Below are 24242 nucleotides of genomic sequence, written 5' to 3'. Positions count from 1 at the left end.
AAAGCGGACGAGATTAAGCATCATGAGCACCCCGGAACCTAAGGCTACAAGGGTGGCAGGGTTCCGACGGAGATGGGCACCTTGCTGTGCCGGCTCAAGCCATATTCAATTTCGTACTTTCTAGGGTGAAACAGATCAGCTCCTATTCTTGGCTGGGCCTACATCGACGTAGTCACATATACCGAATTGATGTCAATAGTTTCGATCCAGAGTGAAGCAATAAATCGAGACGCGTACATGGGAACACTGCCCGGTAATGGAAGTTAGGTCGTCATTTCACTCTGCTGTTGAACACCAGGTAGATCTTAATTCCAGTGACCAATTGAAGTAAATGCGACTGCTCTTGTTATCGACTACTAGCCGAACACCATTTTCTCTGCCGTGCGGATCATTCTAGTCACCTCCCCAGCCCTTCATATCCTGCTTTTCAAGTGTTTCTCTTGACTGTGGCATTCTTCAATGGCTTTGTTGCTTTCTTTCCTTGTCATTTATATGCCAAGACCTTCATCCCTCACTTATATTGACATTGCATGTTTGCTTGTGTTCTTTTGAATTACAAAATCCTGAAAATAACAAAGTTCGTCGAGGGAGACGACAAGAATTTCTGGTCTAGCAAAGAAGAGTTCGACCGACTAAAATGCGCATAGGAAGAACCTAAGCCTCGCAAGTTACTTGGTATGTGTACGTTTAGCAGCTTATTAGATATTGTTGGATATGGTGATCACCTGACCATCAGTCCGGTGCAGGCACCAACCTTCCATAACTAGAATAGTCGGGTATTCTGCCCCTTCGGAAATACAACTCTCTCTTTCATCGCAGCACTACACTGTAGTCCAATCGAGAGATCAGGTCGTGTGGGCCCGCCTGAGACCTCACGTTGGTCAGGCGGTCAATGCTCACGTCGATACCCCTAGTTTAGGCTTATGTAAATGCTGTTTGGTCTGGAAATGTACGGTATCTTTGATTAGATCATCCCGTTTTGGTATGAAATATGTGGTATGTTTACAAGGGATACATTCTTGTATACTAGTTATTTACTAGTTGTTTACTACCTAATTACTGATAAATAACTCTACATCGAATATATATATCTTTGGATATGCACGTATAACTACTTACAAACCATTGTTCCAATTCGTTTACTAGTAGTTACCATGGCGCATTATCAATCTACCTGGTGGAAACACCGCTATCATAAGCTTGAAGAGCTTATAAAGGCCGAGCCTATTCCTGAACCAGACGAGCCTGCAGAGGCAGATGTCGAGCTTTACAATGCATCCGATGATCGGATCCTGCATGAGCGCAACGAATACGAGGTATGTTTTTGAAGAAATTTACTAGTTTCCTACTGGTTTGTTACTAATATTTTTCAAATAGGGAACGGAAGATGAACCAACTCCCCTAACAGAAGCTACCCACGACGCAATATCTGCTACAGAGATTGAATATGTACCTCTCCTTCCAGAATATCCGCGTACTCATCCGAAAGGCTATGTATATGTGGTTAATCTCCGACATCTCTCTTCACAAGAGAAGAAAAATGCACTTAATCTAGTAAGTTGTTATATAATCATCGATATTATACTAGTTATTAACTATTTTACTAGGTCCAGTACGCTAGTAGGCGTGATGGCGGAAAAAGTGATATTTACTGCTCCTTCCTTGGTTGCCAAGTCACGAAGACAGCATCTTACTGTTCCGGCATGAAGCACTGTGTTCATCTTGACGACTATCTCCGTAACCTCTCCTATACAGAGGTTAATGAAGAGCTTGTAGGGCGTATGTTCTCTATAAAGAGGGATGCTCGACAGTCATACCAATATTCGTAACCCCAACGTGAAGCGGTAGCGTATGCGACCTATTTTACTAATATTTTATTAGTAGCTAACAACTATTTAGTTTCTGCGATGCTCTTCGACAGAAATTTTTGGAGAGAAAAGCTTGTAAAAAAGCAGACGCTACCTGCGAAATGGTCTACGGAAAATTCAACCACCAGGTAAGTAAATTCGTTCTTATTCTTTTTACTATATCTTTACTAATATATAGCCTCTAATAACTAGAATGTAGCAGGAGAGGAATTGCCATTCGTTCGTTGTTCTAACGGCTCAGCTAGTAACCACGCGAATCATTACTTTACAACATTATATACAAAGCGGAACAGGCTAGATATAGGGCTTCTGATTAGTCTTCTTCAAAAGGAACAGAGGGAAGTTACCACAGAAGTATGCACTGCAATCTACCAAACTAGCTCACGAGCCCAATTTTGCGGTATGAATTCATATTACTAGTATATTATTATTGACTAACTAGTTTTATAGATGTTGTGCACCTAGGCGGACGCGGTGCGATCCAGAGACAATTCCCACAATGCACAGTTAAATTCCGTACATTTGTGCCAAAGGATATAGAGAAGCATCCATATGCTATCTTTTACTCTGCAGGGATACATAACCACCCGCCCCCGCCACCGAGTAAGCCACCATACGACCTTATAGAAGAGCTTTGGAATCTCTTATCTCGGGGACAAACATCGGATCTTACACTTAGTAAGTAACCTTACTAGTATTATAATACTATTTTATTAGATACTAATTAGTATCTATAGGCGCGTTTCTTCGGAGTGATGGGGTTCGAGACCTCGCCGCCAGATACGGCGCTCAAACCCTGTCTGAACTACACCAGAGCTTTGCAAATAAAGAGCGATTTTCTGTGGTCCTTACAAAAAGGAGAGCAATTGACTATCCAATGGGTAGACATTTAGCAGGTGTTTACTTCGAGATGGAGAAAAATCCGGCTATAAAGGTGCGTTTTACTAGTATATTATTACTACTATGCTAATTATCCTTTAGCTCTATGTACGCGAGATTGTGCATGATGAAAAAGGTGCCTTTATATTTTGTGCCCTTAATGAACAGCTCGAGATCCTTGCTTCATTACATTCATTCGAAGTTGATATGTTATATAAGCGAGTGAAAGGCGTTTTTAACGAGGTTATCTTCGCAACATTTGTCCCAAAGCATGGAAAAAGTTTGTTTTACTACTATTATATCAGTATCCAAAGCTAATATCTTCTAGTTATGACGCTATTCCGAGTTTTCACAGATCAGGAGACTACAAAAGCGTATCATTTTATATTTGGAAATGTCTTTAATCTCGTCGAGCGCTGTATAGGTAAGAAGATCAAGTTCCACTATCTACATGGTAGTGGAATAAGGTCTATTATCACTGATATGTGCCCAAAACAAATGACAGGTAAGTATTATACCTTTTACTACTATTATTACAGTAACTTACTAGTATTAGGGCTTGGAAAAATGCTCCAGGAGACTGACCAGAAAACCAATAACCGGGATCTTGGTTGGAGATGGCATACTATGAATGTTCTTATCTTCTGTAAGATACACTTCATACGTACAATTAACAAATTGGTGCCAGCAAGCCGGGACCCAGAAGATCTCTCACATATAGAGGGAAGAAGTCGACTAGCCAGCTTAATGGACTGTAAAAGTCGACAGAATTATTGGGAGTTGGCTGACCTTATTATCGGTATATATTTCCATTTGAAAAAACTAGTATTTTACTAATATTTATAGCGCATAACCCTGAGCTTAAGGGTTGGGCTGAGCATAAGAAGATCGATGTTATTGCAGCTGGGCTTTGTAATGCATGCTCGCCAATAGACTCTATGTTCTTCGAGGAAGCGCGAAAGTATACAAATGCAGTAGAGCAAAGCCACTATAAATCCTATCATATGGGTACATAGGATACGCTCCTTGGTGCAGTCACGAAGTGAGTGAATATTAATTATTTACTGGTATTCTACCATTTACTTACATTCATTTAGGTCAAAGATCCTCGACGAAACCGACGTACAGCAATACCATAGCCGTGAAGCTTTCGATATCAGACATTCCTATCATGCAGATGATATGCAGACACGGTTTAGTAAGAGTATACAGCGAGAGGGTATGTATATTTACTACTTATTTACTGGCATCTAACTAATAATAATTAGAATCTCTGCGACGGAAACGTTACCAAGTCCTAGATGATGATGTGGCCCCTGAGGATAAAGAGCTTTATGAGTTTAACTCTTCAGGCAATCATTCAATTCCTCGGGCAGGATCCAAAAAGGCTAAACGCGGCCGTGGAGCAAGCAGCTCACAAGGTCGTTCAACAAGTCGTGCAATGTATGTACTCTTTACTAGTATGATACTAATTACTGACCATTGATAGCACACCCGCTGTATCTAATCTTCGGCATGCTACGTCAGTCAACACTGGCAATAACAGCCAGGATGAGAATAGCATTGAGAGTTTAGAAGATCAGAGGAAAAAGGTTGAAAAATTGAGGGAGGATCTTAAACAACAAGAGAGACAGTTAGTACTACGGGAAAGGGAAAATACTCTCTAGAGATAGGGTTGCGATAGGGTTACTTCATATACAATAATGTTTAATATCTTCAATTTACCAGTTTTATACTACTTTTCACTATAGGGTTATGGCAAACGCCATGTTTTTTTTATTTTTTATACAGAGAAATACTAGTAAAAAGCAGGATAAGCATAATAACAACCTTTCGCAGGAACTCCACCAATAGCAGCCAAAGTAGGAAAATACTAGTTCTTCACCAGTAAAGAAAGGAAGGCTAGTAGTATCACTCTTCCATTTCCTCTCCCTCTTCCATTTCGTCTCCCTCTTCGTTATCCTGTTCCTCATCCTCCTCTACAGCACTAGTTACAAACAGCTTAAAATTATCACACCGGTCAGCATTAGCTTCACGGCAACAACCTAATACTAGTTAATAAGTAGTAAAAAGATACATTTCTTGATAATATCTTACCTTGACGATCATTTGCATCCTTACACGGCTCACAAGGAACCTGACCACCAAGCTCCTTAGATACCTTACGCATATTGGTAAGGTGAAGCTATTCCAATATTAGTATATAATCAAAACTAGTAAATTAGAAGTAACTCACAGTGCCATCTGCCTTACGAGGAAGCTCAGGCTTCACTTGTACTATAGCAGCAACATTCGCGTCATACTCATCCCGGATCGCAATGTAGAACTCTATTAGAGGTCAGAATACTAGTAAAAAAGTAGTAGAAGAATACCATACCAACGGCATCATGCTCGTCCTGTAAAGTTGGACGACCACCCGAACTCGCCAATTTCATATCAGTATGCTTGTCTGCATAATGCTTCCTGAGATTGTTGGTAGACGTAGCAGGAGTCTGTAAGGTAAATTAGTATTAGTTTTTTACTAGTACTTTAACAAAGAAATGAAGGAAATGTCAAAGAAAACCCACATCTTTCGGGCAGTTGGCATAACGACAAAAGCGCTCGCCGAGGAATAGATCGATTTCCCCCTGTGTCTATTCTCTATTAGTTTTATTCATTTTATTAGTAGATAAATAGTATGCTCACATTGGGATCGTTTAGTTGAGGGAGATCTATACCCTCCCTCGATTTCAGGGTGCAGTACCATCGGTATGCAGTCTGAATGCGAATAACTGTTAGTTTCATCTTCAATCTATCGTATTTCCATCTTTTCTGGGGCCTTTTCATATCATCTCATAGGGTTATACTTACATGCATCGCGTACTTCACCATGAGAGCGGTAGTTATATGACAAGTAATGTTGGTGGTTATGTAACTAATAAAAAAGTAGTATGGTACTGGTAAGAGAGAAGTGGGTAAGTTGAGGGAAGTGGTAAGGTACTGAAACCCTTAAGGCACATAAGAACTCTTGGCGGGTGGCCTCAGGCTGCTAACCCTACTGAACTCTCAGGCGGGCCCACATGACCTGTGGTCACAGTCCAATCAGATATACCCTTGGCTGCCTGAATCCTCAGTACCGCCTTCCTAATTTGCACTTGCAAGCCCCGTGCCGTGTCCGTAGCCATTCCTCTTCCGGTAGAATGACATCGAATCATTGCAACTTCGCCTGACCCACATATCTTATTCCATTGCAGCCCCCACCACTTCTATTCCCATCCAACCAGGACTACGTGTCGCAATGGCCACTATCCGCCCGGCTGAATTTCGGGAGACTTGCGCCGAAAGATCCGAAACACGCCTCAAGTGACCTTGTTCACCACCTCATGTTACTCCAGCAGTTGGCTAGTAGTCCCCGACATAAGACAGCAACAGCAGCAGCTGGCCAAGTAGCAAATCCTCATCGTCCCCCACCCGGTCTGGGGATCCTCTGCAAAGGCATGGCGGAGGCCAGTTCACTGGAGATTCAACGGCCACCGAAGGCTGGCGTGGAGTTCGTCGCCATGAGGTCGCGATACGTATATTGTGGGGCTTTATAGAAATATCAAGTGGGATGCACCTGGACGAGGTCATGATAAACGTCTCCCCAGAGCGCCGCCAGATGTATACCGACCTTGTGAAAGCTGCAACTGTGAAAATATATAGCCAGAAGATTGAAGCAGTGGTACAGCCAGCTCTGGAAAATTTGGTCTTCCCGAAGTTACACACTTTGTACCTTACTCTAGTCTTTCGCGGCTGGAATACCGAAGAGAGTATCTGTACCCCGGATTTGAATATGCTGAGTCCCCGGACACTTTATATCTGTTGTGGTGGCCACGTGCCGATCACATGCCGTTGCCTGGTTTGCCAGGCTTCACCTAGCTATTTGACTAACTAGATCTCGATCGTTGTAGAGAATCTAACCTTCTACATATCTCTCTCATCGCTCAAAAATATCGAACATTGGCATGCGCCCATCTATCTATTTCCTTCCCATTGGGACTATCTCGCTGATCGGATTCCTGTTCGTTTCACTAGCTATCCTCTACTGCATTAAATAACTGACCGCTACTTGTGCACATCTAGAAGCTTTTTCCAAGGTTGTTGAATCTTCGAGTTGAAACAGATGTCGTATACCTGGACGATGCCATTGCCGCATTCAAGGCTATCGTCAAGAGTCAAGACAAGGTCACCTGAGGGAAGAAGCAGTTCTCTTCCAACCACCTACCCCGAACCGCCTCGGTTTGCCTCTTGTGTCATTCAAGGAAAATGGCAGTCTCTGCGTCAGGTTCCCCCATTGACATGCGCGGCAAGTAGCGAAGTGGCTAGAGCTCGGACGGCGGCTCAAACGTCTACAATATCTCGCCCAAGAGTACCTTACCTCCAACCGCGGTGCCGACAATGCCGGTCCGAATATCGGCTTTCATAACTGTCTGGATCAAATTCTCAAAGGAGTCAGCTACCCAAAAGAAAAGGTACAGCAATTGACAGAAATCACCGCGTATAGACTCGGAGCTATGTACGAGGCCCGATTACTTGCGAAAATAGGGCTCCAGTTTCCGTCAATCTTCGATATTGACCCAGAGGACGCACTTGGAAACTTGCCCGAAAAACACTTGACGCTGAAAACGTGGTCATTGCTTCTCTCGCACGACATCAATACAACTCCCCTTACGTTTTTGCTCTTGAAAATGGAATGCCAAAAAGTACTTGTCCTAATTAGGACTAACCCCTGTAACTGCAGGACATCGCTGTGACAATAGTGCTCTACGCCGTTCTTCGAGGGGGGTGAGCACTAGAACGGAAGGGGAACCCCCAAGAGTTGCTAGACATTATCCAGCACATATGTAGCGAATATGGTTCTGGATTGTGTGAGCTGAAGTAAACCGTTATATACAATAGCCAGTCGGTTCAACCATCTTGCTCTCACCGACGGGTCTATAAATCTGGTATCAATTAAAAAAATAACAAGAAACTCCCGTAAATATAAATACAACACTATTGACTCAATCCGTTGCCAGATTGCCAAAGCTCCAAATGCACAAATGAGGAAGCAAGTAAACGATGTCCACACGTGCTCGAAAAATCAACCACCAAGCATCATGAAAGCCATGAGTCCAATCCATCCAGCCACAAAAACAGCGGTCAGGATGCCAGCGCCCGCCCTGTCACCGGTTGTCACTGTAGTCGTTGTACTGGAAGCATCACTGTCACTTTCACCTGCCGTTGGATTGCTGGTACTGTTTCCGCCAGTGGTCGAGGTCACCGGAGAAGTCTTGTTAAAGTTGATCAGATTTGCCGTGAAGACTTTTGTCACACTGATCTCTTCCTCCATTCCCATCCACCCGTCCCATGTAGACTTATACCACCGGACACCACAAGTGCCATTGCTGTGGCCCGTGCAGGATGCAGCGGCTGCCTTGGCCGATGTTTGGAGCTTCGCGAGAATGGTGTCAAATGTCGATGGAACAAGGAGAGCAGTCAATGCCAACCATGTGGAAGTCAGTCCTTTGAAAAGGACCTCGTTATTATTGCAGGTTTCTGAAGGCTCGCAGTAATAGTCTTCGATAACCCCACCCGTGAGGAAAAAGTTCTCAATTGTCGCGTTCAGTAGGCCATTTACTGCTGTCAGCCATTGAGCTTGGGTAGTACCGTTTGTCTGTAGGCAGTAGAGGTTAGTACACGTACTTGAACAAAGCCAACATGAATTTGAAAAGGGCATTTCTCACATAGTTGTACATATACGCCGCCCCCATCAGGTACGTGCCGTAGTTATATGTCCATTGGGCGTTTCCTTGGGTCGCACAATCATTACTAACATCGGTGGAATCGGCAACGTTCCATGTTGTGTTGCTTAGCAGAGGTGACGAGACAGACCATTCCCAGATCTTGTTAGCCCACTGCAGATAGATTGCATCTCCGGTGTAGCGGGCTAGACGTGCAGATAACTGAAATAACCCCCCATTGGAGATAGAATTTTTCATTGTATATCCAGATTGGTAGGGCCAAATCTGCCACCGTAGACCACCGCCACAAGAGGTTGTATCCCATCTTTTGATCTGGGTATTGAAGACACCCTGAGCTAGAGAGAGCCAAGAGAACCCAGTCGATCGGTCCGGAAATGAGAACTCAGCGGCCGTCATAGCCGCTAGACCCCAGAACATTTGATCATCGTTCCCCTGGTAGATACCCGGCATTAGAGATTGTTGCCTTTTGAGACTCTGAAGATGCTCACCAGGTAAGAACTGTAGTTGCTTGGCATATAGTCCCCATCCGTACCTGATTGCCATTGCAATCCAACACTTAGTTCCTCGTTGTATGTCGTGTCGCCAGTAAAATGCCAGTACTCTAACAGGGCCATAAAAAGTGGAGCTCCTTCCCACCATTTGTCTGGAAAGGCTCCAGGAATTTGACCGGTCTCGTTGCCGTAATAATATTTCATCATAGCGTAAGTGGAGGTACTCGCGGCATCTTTGATCGATTCTGTTATGAGATCAAAAGTTAACTTCTCTGGTAATTGACATGGGCCGGGGAGGCGCGGAATCTCAACTCCACCACGTACGTTCATCGCTAATATCCAAATCGATTGCGCGTGCTACGCCGGAAAGGAGTAGTGCAGCGACAGCTCCTTCAAAGGGAGACACCCCGAGAAAGTGCATCTTATCAAGGTGGTGTATGGGAAACCATACAAGTTTCACCAGAGAGGGATATAGGAGATCAGAGAATAGCGTAGACCGATGTGCTCGAAAATAGTCACTGATACATCAAGGAATGAAAGAAAATATTTTCTCTAAAAATGGACACCACTGAGCAATCTTATTTCCATACTATCATTTTTAATTATAGAAGAGCATGCGTAAGCCTCGGCGCTAGCGTCGTCAACTCATTTCATTGTGGAGTGCAAGGCCGGTGGTGGGGCCTAATGCCAAGCTTTTACAAGCTTTTTTGGTTTGGAGACATCGGAGATAATATGCAGAGCATAGAGTAGATCTGATATTCAATGTGGTTGGCTCTGGTTGGCTTCATCTCTGGTCCGGTCGCTCATTCTCTAGCGGGATTCACACAAATCATGAGATTGATTTTCGGGCTCAAGCGTGCGTCTGATTGGTGAGTTTATCCTGTTTGTGCTCGCTCCTCCACCGGTACCCTCGGTAGAAAACAACCCATAGAGCAGGACTGCCTAACACCCAAAGACCAGCGATGAATGTACCTGTCCATCCAATGCCGATGCATTTGATTAGAGGCGACGCAATAGCCGTGGCCCCCGCACCCAATAGACAGCGAAATAGATTATTTGCTGCCGCAGCAGTGGCGGCGCTTTGATGATTGATATCTACAACCAAAGTACTCAAGGTGTTGAATGCACTTGTGGTTGTAAGACCGGTGAAGAACAACATCACAAGGGGGCCGGCCAGCGAAGTGCGATACTGCATCACCCAACCGTAAGCTAAAATACAAAGGCTAGCCATATAGATCAGTGGAAGAGTGATCGCCAAGCGTGCTCGTTCGACATTGAACTTTTCAATATCTTGCTGTCGGTTTTTGTGAATGATCATTCCCTGCAACTGTGCCTCGCGGCGAAAGTTCCAGTCCATGACTCGGCCAACTACCCAGCGGGAGCTTATGCTTCCGATGCCCATCGGAAGATAGCACAATCCAATTTCAATCGAGTTGAATCCAAATCGACTCGCCAACTGGGTCGACAAAGTGCTAATAACGGCCATGTACCCTGCGTATAAGAAGGATCCGTACAATAAAACCAACCCCATCTCTTTTTGTGTGGCTATCAAGAGCGCTGTAATTGGATTTGGGCGCTTCTTCAATCGGTGGACGGTGGAGTGATCGGCAGTCCCTTGGTTGTCATCGAATCGTGATGTTCGTACGAACAATGTCCACAGTGGGCGGTTCCACGAGGCTGGCGGCACCGACCCATTGCCCACAACAGCTCGACACGTCTCAGGGAGAACGATAAGGATCACCACCAAGCAAACAGCCGACAAAATAACCAGGAACCAAAATATCGATCGCCACCCGAGGAAATGGTCCAACAGCCCACCGATAACGGGGCCAAGGGTCGGTCCTAGTGCAAGTCCAATTCCAGCGTATCCAATGTATTTCCCACGCTCGGCGCGGGTCGAGAGATCGGCTACAACAGCGCTTCCTAATGCAATAGTTCCACTGCTGCCCGAGGACTGCATACAGCGCAGAATCATCAGTGCCGTGAAGTTGTCTTGCAAAGCGAGGCCAATATTAGCTCCAAGATAAATGGCAAAAGCGATGATATATGCCGGACGGCGTCCATAGTTATCAGAAAAGCTGCCAATGAAAGAAGGTGCGAGTCCTTGGAATATCTAGAAATAATTAGCTTCATATTCTCCTTATCTACCTCGTTGGACATTACCAAGTATGTGGTGATAGTCAAATTGATCAGGGAGACAGAAACATTCATGTCGCTAGCCAAAGATGGGAGTGCCGGTAGATATATACTGCTGGAGAGAGGTGAAAAAAGGGCTGCAAAAGATCCCGCCATAATAACGAAAGTCTTCTCGCCATTTGGCAGGACACAGTAAAGAGGCACCAGTTCATCGCCGATCGATTGAATTTTCTGATCAACTTCTGGTTTTTTGGAATGATTTGGATTCAGGGTGTGAGGGTCCTCCTCTCCATTGATCACATGTCCAACCTCACACAAGGGCGATGGACGCGGGCCGGTTGCACAAGAATCCGATTGCGCAGGCTGCATGTCCGAGAAGTCTAGGGAGTAGATAGGAACGTCATTTTTCAGGGCCCACCCAGACTACTTGTATTTTTTCAAGGCGGTCGCGCTTTATCTCAAGCTCGATTTTCTTTCCCATCTCATGTTCAGCCTGGCGTTAACGGGCCGTAACCGGGGTTGCTGCCGGAGAATCGGATAAACAAGTGGGCCAGCTAAGGGGAGATTATGGTCGAGTCATGTGATGGATTTGGTGCCTGGGGCATCGATCTGTATAGATGTGGAAAGTTGCGAATAGGACCCATCCGTCTAACTAGGTTTAAGATTGACGGGATTTTCAATTTTAGGTTAGGGTGGCGCCAGGATTTGACAGCAGATATGCAGCATTGAATGATAGACAATGCTTACCTTGGAAGTTACCTATTGTATGAGATCTCCGTCGACATTGTGACGATCTAGGCAGGAGCGACTTCCCTCGTTTCTTCCAAGAAGGGCAAACGAGCTTTTGCACTGGAAGCAAACAAGCAAATAGGAAGGATATAAGAAGGAGGAACGCCCTTATAGATAGTTTTCCCTTTTCTTCTTCTCTCCTTATGCTTAGAATTTTGATACAAATGCACTCTTTCCTTGAACGACTTGGTATATAATATAATTCTAAGTATCACTCTAAAATTCAACCTTGAACTGTACAGTTATACGAGTAGTTATTACGACTAGCTCCAGCTTAGTTTATATCTTTAAACTTTTTCTCGATCACGATATAGCTCCTGAAACTAGAAGTTCAGTGAGCTGTGGAAAGCGACCTCTAGATACCCTAGAGGAAGAAGATACCGGCTAATAGGGACCTATTACTCCTACCCCTGGCCCTTTGAATATAAATACTATCCTGATCGAGAGTATTGAGAGAGACGAAATATTATACTCTAATAAAGAAATTTCTATTAATAAACTCCTAAAAAGAACCCTGAAGCTAGAATAATTTAACGCCTTAGCTAATTAGTATAGGCTTCTTAAAAAGGAAAAATAGAAGCTAAATATAGAGATCGCTACCCTCTATAAGAAGGAGAGAGAGATGGTAACCACTATTAATAACCTGACTATCGAACGAAACGAAGCGATTGCCTACTTAAGCCTCGCTTAGTAAGAAAGAGACTGTTTTATATACTATCTCCTAAATAATATACTAACTACCTAATAAACCTTATTAAACTCCGGTATACCGATTGTAGAAGCCTAAGTTAAGAGTATTAAGATACCTAATACTCCTATCCTAAAGGATAGAAAGGAAATATAATTTAAGACTTAGGAAATAATTATCTAATAGAAACTTAAAGCTAATTCTAACTATTACCCTCTTCTAGTTTATCGAAAGATTTATATCTAGAGCTATTATAAGGGAAAGGCTTAACTCTATATTATACTAAGAATAAGTGTAACCTTAAGTAATCCCTACCTTAATACTAAGGATATTATTACTTACTTCTGAACTATCTTCGCGAACCCTAACCGAAAGACTGAGGTATATATTAACTATTATAAACTTTAGATAAAGCCCTATAATAACTTTACTAACTTTCTTATAGAATTTATATAGCTTACAGAGGAGGCTGCTATCGTTAAAGAAAACTATAAATATGACCTTTACCTAAAGCTTCTATACCTATTTTAGATATAAGTTATATAGGTAGTGAACTAGGACCTTATTAGCTTCAATATATTTATTTAAACCTATTATAGTATAGTATATAAAATTAGTCTATAATAGGAAAAGAAAACTATTAACTATACTTATACTACCCTAGCCGCTAGAGGATCTAGAGGAGGAATATAAACTACTACTATAACCTATACCCCTTAAATTAAGAAAGAACCAAGTATAAGCTACACTAGTAATATAATAACCATAGAGAGAGAAGTATTAATATATAAAGGAAAGTGTTTCTACTATAAAGAAAAGGGATATATAACTTATGATTATCCTAAGAAGTAGGCTACTACTATTATTATAGCTGCTGCTAATATATATATACTAAGAGTTACTGACCTTAAAGAACTCGAAAGTGATAATTAGGGAAAAGCCACTACCTAGGGAAAGTCTCTATCCTTATAACAGATAAAGGTCTATATAAGAGGGAAATACATATAAACCTACATAGGCTTAGGAAGGAATATCTATGTTATCATATATCTGTTTCAATGTCGATCTATAAGGGATTTGTTATATAAATATAGGTAGATAGATTCCCTTATAGTTTAGGACCCCCTAAGGGCCCCTCTGAGACTAGTAAGAATTAGTCTTAGTATATCATCAATATATTATATTCCCTCTACAAAGCCCTTTATATCTTACCTAGTTGATAGGTTGTATACCTATATAATATATACCTTTATAATTCTAATTCTTCTTCTTTAACTACCTGAGATATAATAGCTCCCTTAACCTATTAGTAATCCTGGGGGAATACTAAACTCCCTAAGAATTAGCCCTAATTAGAAGACGAAACGGAGACTATTAGAACCGAATAAACAGAACCATAGAACTAGGGAAATATAACCAACCCTCCTAAGGTAACTATAGAAACTACCCGACTTATCTAAGAAAGGATCTAGGTCCTTAAAGCCGAAGCGGTACTTTAGGAGAGACTTATTACTACCGAAGAACTTATCGAAGTAAACCAGAGAAAGCTTGAGAGTTACTAAAGAAGAAAGAAGTCGAATCGACCTAGGAATAAAGGTAATTTAATATTAGAGAGCAAGTACAGTTAGAAGGGTAAGATTAAAAGAGATATTATAATATTTAAAAAGAACTATAGTATCAAAAATAGAGAAAACTAGCTGAATAACCTTAATACCCTTTTTAAAGGAGCCCTAAAGAAATATATTTCGGGAAAATAGAAGGTTTTAGCTACTATAAATTTCCTTTATATAGACTATAAAGGAAAATAGGTGATTTATAAGCGAAATAACCCTAGAGATATAAGGAACTAGGAAGTATTTAAGGACTAGACTAAGATTTTACTCTAAAATTCCTATAATATTATTATAGATATCTTAGTCTTATTTAATAAGGCAGAGATATACCTATACTAAGACCTAGGTATCTTTAAAACCTACCTTAAATCGCTAGAGTATTACCTACTAGAAACTACTAAAGAATAGAAAGTATAAACCCTCTTTATAAAATTATAGAAACCTCTTAGAGATATAATAATTATATCTAGTAATAGTACCTTACCGAAGACTAGAGGTAAAATATCGAAACTAATATCTATCCTATTCTATATCTATTTTCTACCTTCTAAAAGAAAGGACTAATCACAGTAGCCCTAGTCTAAGAAGCGAAAAGAAAACCCTACCGAAATAATCTCGAATTAATCCTAATCTAGCTCCTCTACTACTAATCTAACTACTTTTAGGGGAGAACGCGGAGGTAATCATAGAAGAGGAAGGGGTTAATATAGGGGTTATAGACGTAGGGGATACTGAAATATAAAATTAAATACCTTAGGAATAAACGCTACCTTAATAATAGACTAAGGAAATAGTACCGAAGTTACCGCGATAGGGGTATATTTCCTTTATAGAGATAAGAATCACTAGGTAAATAAATATCCCTAGAAAGCTATTGTCTAAACATTAGTTTAAATAATAAAAGAAAGTAAATCCTAAGTATTAGGAAAAGTAAAAGAGCTAGAGTAAATCCTAGTACCTTAGCTTAATATCCACTTATTAGGACTACTATATACTTATATATACCAATTACCCTTAAAAATAGCGACAAAATATATATAGACCTAGATACTAGTATAGAATATAATATAGTTAGCGAAGAATTCGCTTATAATTAAAAACTTCCTCCTACCCTATTATCCTCTCTATTACTAAGAGGAATTGCCCTAGAAAGGCTATATATATATAGTATATACTAGGTCAAATTCACTATTAAAGATTTTAGGGATACCGAAAAAGTCGTGAAATAGCTATATATCGGTATTAAAAGAGACCTATATCTAGAGGGAAGCCCTATATTCCTATCTAGAATATTTATTAACGAATTTAATATTATCCTACGACTAAGTGTAGATTACTAGTAGTTCGGAGTTAAGGCTTTTGAGTTAATAAATCCATATAAGTTTGCAAAAGTATTATAGAATACAGCTATTATTTATACCTTAGTTAAAATACTAGAAGAAATCTAGTTACTAGATAAAGATAGTAACTATCCTTACCTTAATATATCTAAGATTCTACCTAAATTAGAGGTATATCTTAATATATTTAACCATAAAAAGGTAGAGACTCTCCTATAAACTAAGTTATCTAACTATATAATTAAGACTAAAGAAGGTAAAACCCCTCTTTATAGACTAATCTATCCTCTCTCTAAGATAGAGCTTAAAGAATTGTAAGCTTACCTTATAGATAATATTAAAAAGAAGCGAATCTAACTATTAAAAAGTCCTATAGATATACCAATCCTTTTTATACTAAAGAAGGACAGAGGTCTATATCTTTATATAGACTATCGAGGCCTTAATTATATTATAATTAAGAATTACTACCTATTACCCCTTATTTCAGAAATCCTAAATTGTCTTTCTAAAGTAAAATACTTTAGTAAAGTCGATATTAAGGATATATACTACTAGATTTAACTGTAAGAAGGTAACGAATAGAAGATAGCTTTCTATACTAGATATAGCTATTTTAAATATATGGTTATACTATTCGGCTTATTAAATATACTAGCCACCTTCTAAAGCTACATTTATATAGTATTAGGTAAACTAGTTGATATTATTTATATAGTATATCTAGATAATATCTTAGTATTTATACTTAATCGCGAAAGCTATACTAGAGTACTATAATAGGTTTTTAAGTAACTAAGAAAAGTAGAGCTCTATATTAAACCTTCTAAATATACTTTCTATTAAAGGGAAGTTAAATTCCTAGGCTTTATTATAAATAGAGATAGGGTAAAAATAGACCTAGATTATATCTAAGTTATCTAAGAATAGGAAGAGCCTTAAAGCTACTATAATATCTAAGTATTCTTAGGATTTTATAACTTCTATCGGCACTTTATTAAAGGATATTTATACATTTCCTTATCCCTAATATCTATATTAAAAGGGAGTAAAAATAGAAAGAAACTAGGCTAGGTCACACTAACTAGTACTAAATTAGTAGTGTTTTATAACCTAAAAGAGGTATTTAAGTCTATATCTCTCCTTTACTATTTTAATCCTAAGTAACCTATTTAGTTAGAAACTAATGCCTTAAATAAAGGAATAGGAGGTATTCTCTTATAATTGGACCTAGAAGGACGATAGTACCTAGTTACCTTTTAGTCGAGAAAGTTCTTAGGTATAGAATTAAACTATATAATACTAGATTAAGAACTATTCGCTATTATATACTCCTTTTAATATTAGAGATACTACCTTAATAGTAGTAAGTATACTATTAAAGTTCTTTCTAATTATACTAATTTATATACGTTTATAACCTAATAGAAACTTAATAGAAGATAAGTATATTAGTATATATTTCTTATACCTTTTAACTTTATTATAAAGTATAGGCTAAGTAAGACAAACCCTATAGATAGGCTATCTAGAATTCTAAATTCTAAGTAAGTAGCTCTAGGAATAGAATTAATAACCCTAATTTAAAATCGAATTGTAGGCGAGGAGCTCCCAATCTAAAGTTAGATCAAGGATACTACCACTCTTATAATCTAGGGGATTGTAGGGATAAAAGATCTAGATATAGATCTAGAGTATAATCTAGGGGAATATAACTTAGAGTATATATTAAATAAATATAACTTATAATTTAGATTAGAGCCTAAGGCCATATAGGAAAGTCCTGGATCCAGTGTACCTATAGGGATAAATACAAAATGTATTAGTATAGAATCAGATAATTGGTCTGAATAGAGAAGACTCTATAACAATCTGGATATACCATTTAGTATCGAGGATACTATAGGGGTAGTTATCTAGTCTATCAGTACAGATACTAAAGATATTCTCCAATAGGTTACTAGGCTTTAATAAGAAGACTAAGAAACAATCTGCCGAAAAGGGAACATTTTAGCCTAGAAACTAGGCCTAAAAGGCTAGGGAGTCAATATAACCAGATTACTATAGTACTAAGGGCGTATATATATACCTAAAAAAGAAGGCCTATATATAAAGCTTTTGCAATTATACTATAATAAACCTCTTATAGGGCATTTCGGCTATATAAGAACAGAGGAGCTACTAAAATGTAACTACTACTAGGTAAATATATAAGAAGATATTAAAAAATACGTTAAGTCTTATAGAGTCTGTTAAACTATATAAGCGCTAAGGTATCGATCCTATAGTAAGCTTAAATTATTATTGATTCTATCTAGGCTATTTACTAAGTTATTAATAGATTTAATCATAGGATTACCTCAATTGATCTAGAAAGGTTAGATAGTAGATACCATTCTGGTTATTATGGATCGCTTCTCAAAGTAGTGCCTTTTCTTCCTAGTTTCGACCACAATAGATACTATAGAATTAGCTAAGCTATTCTATTAAGAGGTTAAACTAAGATATAGACTACCTAATGGTATTATATCTAATTAGAGATCTATCTTTATAAGTAGGTTTTAGTTAAAACTATACTATCTCTCTAAAGTTAAACTCTAGTATTTAACAGCGTTTTACCTATAAACCGATAGTTAAATAGAAAGGATAAACTAAACCCTCAAATACTACCTAAGGTATTTTATTAATAAGTAATAGAAATTATAGCTAATACTTCTTTATTTAGCTAAGTATACTTATAATAACGCGGTTAATATAACCATAAGTATATCTCTATTCTAGGTACTCCTAGGTTTTAATCCTAATTTCTAAATTTGTAATAAGGATACCTATATTAAGAGGGAGATACTAGCTGCACTATATAGATTTAAAAAACTGAATAAGCTATATAGGAAGCTATAGATATTATAGTAAAAAGCTACTAAAATATAGGTAAATTAGTATAATAAACGCTATTAAGTAATATCCTTTAAGAAGAACGACCTTATAACCCTATCTACTAAAAACCTATAGTTAAAAGAAAGAACTACTAAAAAGCTATCTCCTTAATAGATCGGACTATTCAGAATTTTGGAATATATTAGAAAGTAGGCATACTGCCTCCTACTCCTAGATAAATATACTATGATTTATAATATTTTCCTTATCTCCCTCCTCTAACTATAGGAATAAAGAGAAGGGGAACTAGAATAACTACTATTACTAGAACTAGTAGATAATAATAAATAGGAGGTTAAAGAGGTTAAGGATAACTATATTTTCGAGGACAAATTATATTATCTAGTTAAATAGTAGGGCTAGCCTTCTAAATATAACTAATAGGTCCTAGAGAGTATAATAACTAATATACCGAAGCTTATTATAAAATACAAAAAGGTACAAAAGATATAAAAGAAATCAATCTAAGTAGTATCTATATTAGGCTACTATCGAATTATTATAGCTATAGTATCTAATTACTATAAGGAAAGACAGTTATATACTCCTTAAGTATTACCTCTATATCTAGATTATTAAGTAACTCTACTACCTTAGAGTAAGTTTATTAGAATAAAATCATAGTACCTATCTAAGTAATAAGCGACTCCTCCGAATTCATGAGTTAGGGTTATTCCGAGGCCTATACTATAAGGATATCCTAGGGATAAACAGTAGTATAAGTATCCTAGTTACCTATAGGATACTTAGTAATAAAGGCCGTATAGTTATTATAAATAGACTAGGAAGAGATATTAGTAAAACTATTATAAAGAAGACTAGATTTATCCTAATACTTATAGTAGGAATATATATCCTACTTAGACTATGGTTCCTATAATATACTCTTATAAGGATATTAAAAGCCGCGACTAGATTGTGAACTATATCCATAACTGCCTTAATAAACTTAGGAGGGAAAAGGAACTATACTTCTTTATTATCCTTATCTAATATACCTATAGCTACTCTAAGGGTCCCTCTGGTTATTAACTAAAATTGCTCTACCTAGGAAAGAACTGCTAGTAACTAGAAACGATTCCCCTTAATATTAGTAGGAACCTAGTTCTAAGGTTAGTATAAGTTCTATTAGAATACAGCTAAAATAGCTAAGAAGATATACTAAATCATATATATAGTATACTTTCGAATAATATACATAAGATTTACTATATAGTATATCGATATAGCACTAGATTACTAAAGGAAAATAATAATTATCCTTATCCTTACCCTAATCTCGGTTAAACACTTATATATATAATAGATACTAGGCCTACCGACGAAGAATAGGGTTTATAATAGTTTTCCGATATATTCCCTTTAAACTAGTAGTCTTTACTATTATACTAAGGATTTAGTATTATTATATAGGTAAAACGATTAGAAGAAGGGGTCTAAAGATTATAGAAAAGCAGAAGGGAAAGGGTAGAAATTATACTATAACCACAATTACCTACTATAAATCTATTAAAGGAATATAATTATATCCTAAATAACAGCTATTATAAGTATATTTCTTTATATAAATACCTATAAAGAATATAGCTATAGAGGCTAAATTTATACCTCTTTAAATCCCCTACTACTAGAAATCCTATATAAAAAGCTATTCCTAGATATTCTCTATATTATAGAAAAATATTAATATCCTATAGAACACAGTCTTTATAAAATGTATATATTCTAGCAGAGAATTAGTATAGGATTGGAAGCGAATTCTAAGAGTCTATATAATACCTCTCTACTAAAAAGATAATATATACCTATATATTATTAGTCTTAAAGAAATATAATAATTATATAGCCACTCTTTTAAAAGAAGTATAAAATATAGAGTATATACCTTATCGGTTACCTTCTCTTTAAATTATTATACACTACCTCATCTTCTTTAATATATCTACCACTTTACTTTCTTTATTATAGAAACTCCCTAATACCTCCCTGATTCTTTATCTTTTTATCCTTTAATATTTCTATTTATATATAGATAAGGATATCTATATAAGGAGAGGGAGATAATTATAATAGATAAAGGTCTATATAAGAGGGAAATATATATAAACCTATATAGGCTTAGGAAGGAATATCTATATTATCATATATCTGTTTCGATATCAATCTATAAAGGGTTTGTTATATAAATATAGGTAGATAGATTCCCTTATAGTTTAGGATCCCCTAGGGGCCCCTCTAAGACTAGTAAGAATTAGTCTTGGCATATCATTAATATATTGTGTTCCCTCTATAAAGCCCTTTATATCTTACCCAGTTGATAGGTCGTATACCTACATAATATATACCTTTACAATCCTAGGTAATAAGGAAGTGTTACTATATGCTCTCGATCTATAGAAACTTTTAGGAAGTCTAGGAAATAGTTTAGTTTTTAATATAAACTTGATATATAATAGATATTCCTTTTCGATCGAAGTATTAGTAGATATAGGAGTAGATAGATCTATCTTTATTAATACTACCCTTATTATATTACTTAGAAAGAAATTTGGTCTATATATATATAAGCTAAGTTAGAAGTACCTAGTTAGAGGATTTAATAGAAAACTAGTAAGTCTAATTACTTACACTATTATACTTATATTAAATATCGATAGAAGGATCTAATAATAAGTTCTAATACTAGTTATAGACCTAGGATAGTATGATTTAATACTAGGAAGAATGTAGTTTATAGAATATAATATTCTACTTAACTATTATTATTATTAAATGATTTAGCTATAATAGGGAACACTTTTCGATAAAGTAGCGAGTAAACTTATTATACTAATATCTACTTAGATTCTAAGAAGGAATAAGGTAATAAATGAAGATTACTAAGTAGATATTAAGAGATAAGACTATTTCTTTAATAAACCTTAATAAGATCTAGAAACCTAAAAGCCCTATCTATGAGCTTATATTTATTAGTATAGCTACTAGTAAGTTAAGGAGTAGTAGAAGATAGTATAGAACCTTAATAATAAGATATCCCCTATCCTAGTCTAGTAGACTTAAGAAGAAGAACTAAGGGAGATACTCCTACTAATTAATATAAGTATTATTAGTAGAGTAGGGTTTAATTGACTATATATAAAGATAAATACCGAAAAGGGAGTTGAAATATTCTTAACTTCTCTTATAGAAATTAATTATATTATTAATATTAAATTAATAAGAGTATAGGATATAGAGATTAAAGAAATTAAAAGAACGCTCTTATAGGAATACTATAACCTTATAGAAGTCTTCTTTAAGTAAAAATCCGATAAACTCCTACCTTACTATATAGGGGTAGACTATAATATTATTCTTAAAGTAGAGGTATAACTAGGATATTACCCTCTCTATAAGTTATTACTTAATAAGTTAAAAGCTGCTAAGTAGTATATTATAGATAACCTTAAGAAGGGATTTATTGTACCTAGCTCTACCCCCTATACTTTACCTATCCTTATAGTAAAGAAGCCTAAAGGAGGTCTATAATTTTATATAGATTTCTAATAACTAAATAGTATTTTAAAGAAGGATTATTATCCTTTACCTCTAATTAATAAAGTACTATAAAGAACTAGTAAAGCTAAGTTCTTTATAAAGCTAGATATCTATTAAGGATTTTACTAAATCCAGTTAACTCCTAGAATAGAAGATCTTATAACTTTCTATATATAATATAGATCTTTTAAATATAAGGTTATACCCTTTAGATTAATAAATAGGCTAGCAACCTTCTAGCGTTTTATAAATAATATACTTTAGGAATATATAGATAAGTATACTATAGTATTTATAGATAATATCCTTATTTATAGTAATACTATAGAGGAATATTAGATATATATTTGAGAAATACTCTCCTAACTCTAGAAAGTAGGTCTATAGGTTATATTATCTAAGTATAAATTCTCTGTAACTAAGACTAAGTTCTTAGGATTTATTATTAGTATAAAAGGAATAGCTATCGATCCTAAAAAGATCTGTATAATCTAGTAATAGAAGATACCTATAATAGTAAAGGGAGTCTAGTCCTTCTTTAGATTCTATAACTTCTATAGACAATTTATCTAAGGGTATAGTACTATTTCTAAGCTACTCTATTATCTAACTTAAAGAGATATAGTCTACTATTAGTTATTATAGTATAAAGATACTTTCTAAAAGTTAAAAAAAAGCCTAGTTAAGGCTCTAATCCTATACTATTATAATCTAAAACTCTATATCTAAGTAGAAATAGATACTTTAAATAGAGTCTTAGGAGTAGTCCTAATGTAGTACTATAATAATAATAATTTCTAGTATCCTATAGCTTTCTTCTTAAAAACGATATAAGCTACTGAACTTAATTATAAAGTATAGGATAAGGAGTTATTAGCTATTATCTATACCTTATAAGAGTAGCGATTAGAGTTAGAAGGCCTCTCTAGAAAGGAGTGTTTTAAAATTATTATAGATTATTAATCCTTAGAATACTTTATAACTATAAGATAGATAAATTAGCGGTAGGCCTAGTAGAGTAAGTTCCTCTTATAGTTCTACTTTACTATTAAGTATTAACTAGGAAAGAAGAATATTATTATTAATATACTCTTCTAGAAGGAGTTACCCTATATAGACTAAGGTCGATAGTTTACTATACTTCCTAAAGAATACCTTAAGAAAGGTATATATCTTATAGAGCTCTTACCAATTAAACTAGAAGATCCTAAGATTATAAACTATATAAAATAAGCTAACTAGTAAAATGCTAAACTAGAACTATTCTAATAGATAGCTATTAAAGGAAGTAATCTAAAGTAGACGCTTTATAATAGACTATTACTTTTTAAGAACCGACTTAAGGTTCCTAACGAAGGAGATCTTTGTATAAGGCTTCTTAATAAGATATATCGATAGCTATTAATTATATACCTAGGAATTGAGAAGCTAAAGAAATTAGTATTAGAACAATATTATTAGCTAGGATAGGTAATAGATATTAAGTATTATATTAATAACTACTTGATTTATAAAAGAATAAAGGTATAGAGAGATTATATTCTAGGGCTACTATATTCCCTACTAGTACTAGAATAACTATAATAATATATTATAATAGATTTTAGGTCTTTCCTAAAAGATCGCTATAGGTATAATACTATATTTATAGTAGTAGATTGTTTAAGTAAGCGACTAATATTAATTCCTTATTAGAAGGAAATAGATGTAAAAACCATAGTATACCTATTTATAGATTATATTATTTAGATTATAGGGATCCTAGATATAATTATCTCTAATTAAGGAGGTTAGTTTATCTTAGAATTCTAGACTGAGTTCTGTTAAATCCTAGGTATAAAAAGAAAGTTATTAACTGTATATCACCCTTAGATAGATAGATAAAGTAAAATTGCTAACTAGTATATAGTATAGCGATTACAACCCTATATAGAATAGAACTAGGATAATTGGTTAGAATACCTACTAATAGTAGATTTTATAGTATTAATACTCCCTTAGAATATAATTAAGAAGTCCCTATTCTTTATTGAAAGAGGCTATAAACCTACTATATCTTTCGATTAGAAGGACTAAGAGACTTTAACCTAGAATAAGTAAGAAGTAATAGATATACTATCCTACCTTTAGGATATCTAGATAGAGATAAAAAATTAGATTAAAAAGTCTTAGTAGTTATAGATCTAATAAGTAAATAAATAT

General features: G+C 36.3%; 4 protein-coding genes across 4 annotated transcripts; 1 reads left to right on the top strand and 3 right to left on the bottom strand.

Moving 5' to 3' along the window:
* Window positions 1-1154: 1154 nt before the first annotated feature.
* LCP9604111_9298 (uncharacterized protein) lies at window positions 1155-4414 on the top strand (the record flags this gene model as incomplete). The annotated part of the gene is made up of 17 exons (XM_039077536.1): window positions 1155-1316; window positions 1378-1554; window positions 1608-1779; window positions 1843-1849; window positions 1900-1996; window positions 2061-2268; window positions 2319-2546; window positions 2606-2802; window positions 2850-3027; window positions 3076-3252; window positions 3304-3393; window positions 3436-3546; window positions 3594-3659; window positions 3783-3789; window positions 3845-3966; window positions 4016-4190; window positions 4237-4414. 17 exons carry the CDS (start codon window positions 1155-1157, stop codon window positions 4412-4414), a joined length of 2352 nt encoding a protein of 783 aa, XP_038924659.1.
* Window positions 4415-4658: 244 nt separating this feature from the next.
* Window positions 4659-5618, bottom strand: LCP9604111_9297 (uncharacterized protein; the record flags this gene model as incomplete). The annotated part of the gene is made up of 7 exons (XM_039077535.1): window positions 4659-4792; window positions 4845-4932; window positions 4984-5075; window positions 5125-5239; window positions 5315-5380; window positions 5433-5504; window positions 5598-5618. 7 exons carry the CDS (start codon window positions 5616-5618, stop codon window positions 4659-4661), a joined length of 588 nt encoding a protein of 195 aa, XP_038924658.1.
* Window positions 5619-7848: 2230 nt separating this feature from the next.
* LCP9604111_9296 (glycoside hydrolase family 76 protein) lies at window positions 7849-9421 on the bottom strand (the record flags this gene model as incomplete). The annotated part of the gene is made up of 4 exons (XM_039077534.1): window positions 7849-8421; window positions 8492-8941; window positions 8998-9245; window positions 9325-9421. 4 exons carry the CDS (start codon window positions 9419-9421, stop codon window positions 7849-7851), a joined length of 1368 nt encoding a protein of 455 aa, XP_038924657.1.
* Window positions 9422-9850: 429 nt separating this feature from the next.
* LCP9604111_9295 (uncharacterized protein) lies at window positions 9851-11505 on the bottom strand (the record flags this gene model as incomplete). The annotated part of the gene is made up of 2 exons (XM_039077533.1): window positions 9851-11113; window positions 11164-11505. 2 exons carry the CDS (start codon window positions 11503-11505, stop codon window positions 9851-9853), a joined length of 1605 nt encoding a protein of 534 aa, XP_038924656.1.
* Window positions 11506-24242: the final 12737 nt, after the last annotated feature.

The sequence above is a fragment of the Penicillium roqueforti genome (assembly GCF_015533775.1).
Source record: "Penicillium roqueforti strain LCP96 04111 chromosome Unknown scaffold_45, whole genome shotgun sequence".
NCBI classification, from domain to species: domain Eukaryota; kingdom Fungi; phylum Ascomycota; class Eurotiomycetes; order Eurotiales; family Aspergillaceae; genus Penicillium; species Penicillium roqueforti.
Note: the sequence above shows the minus strand (reverse complement) of the source record. Positions and strands in the feature narration are given on the sequence as shown.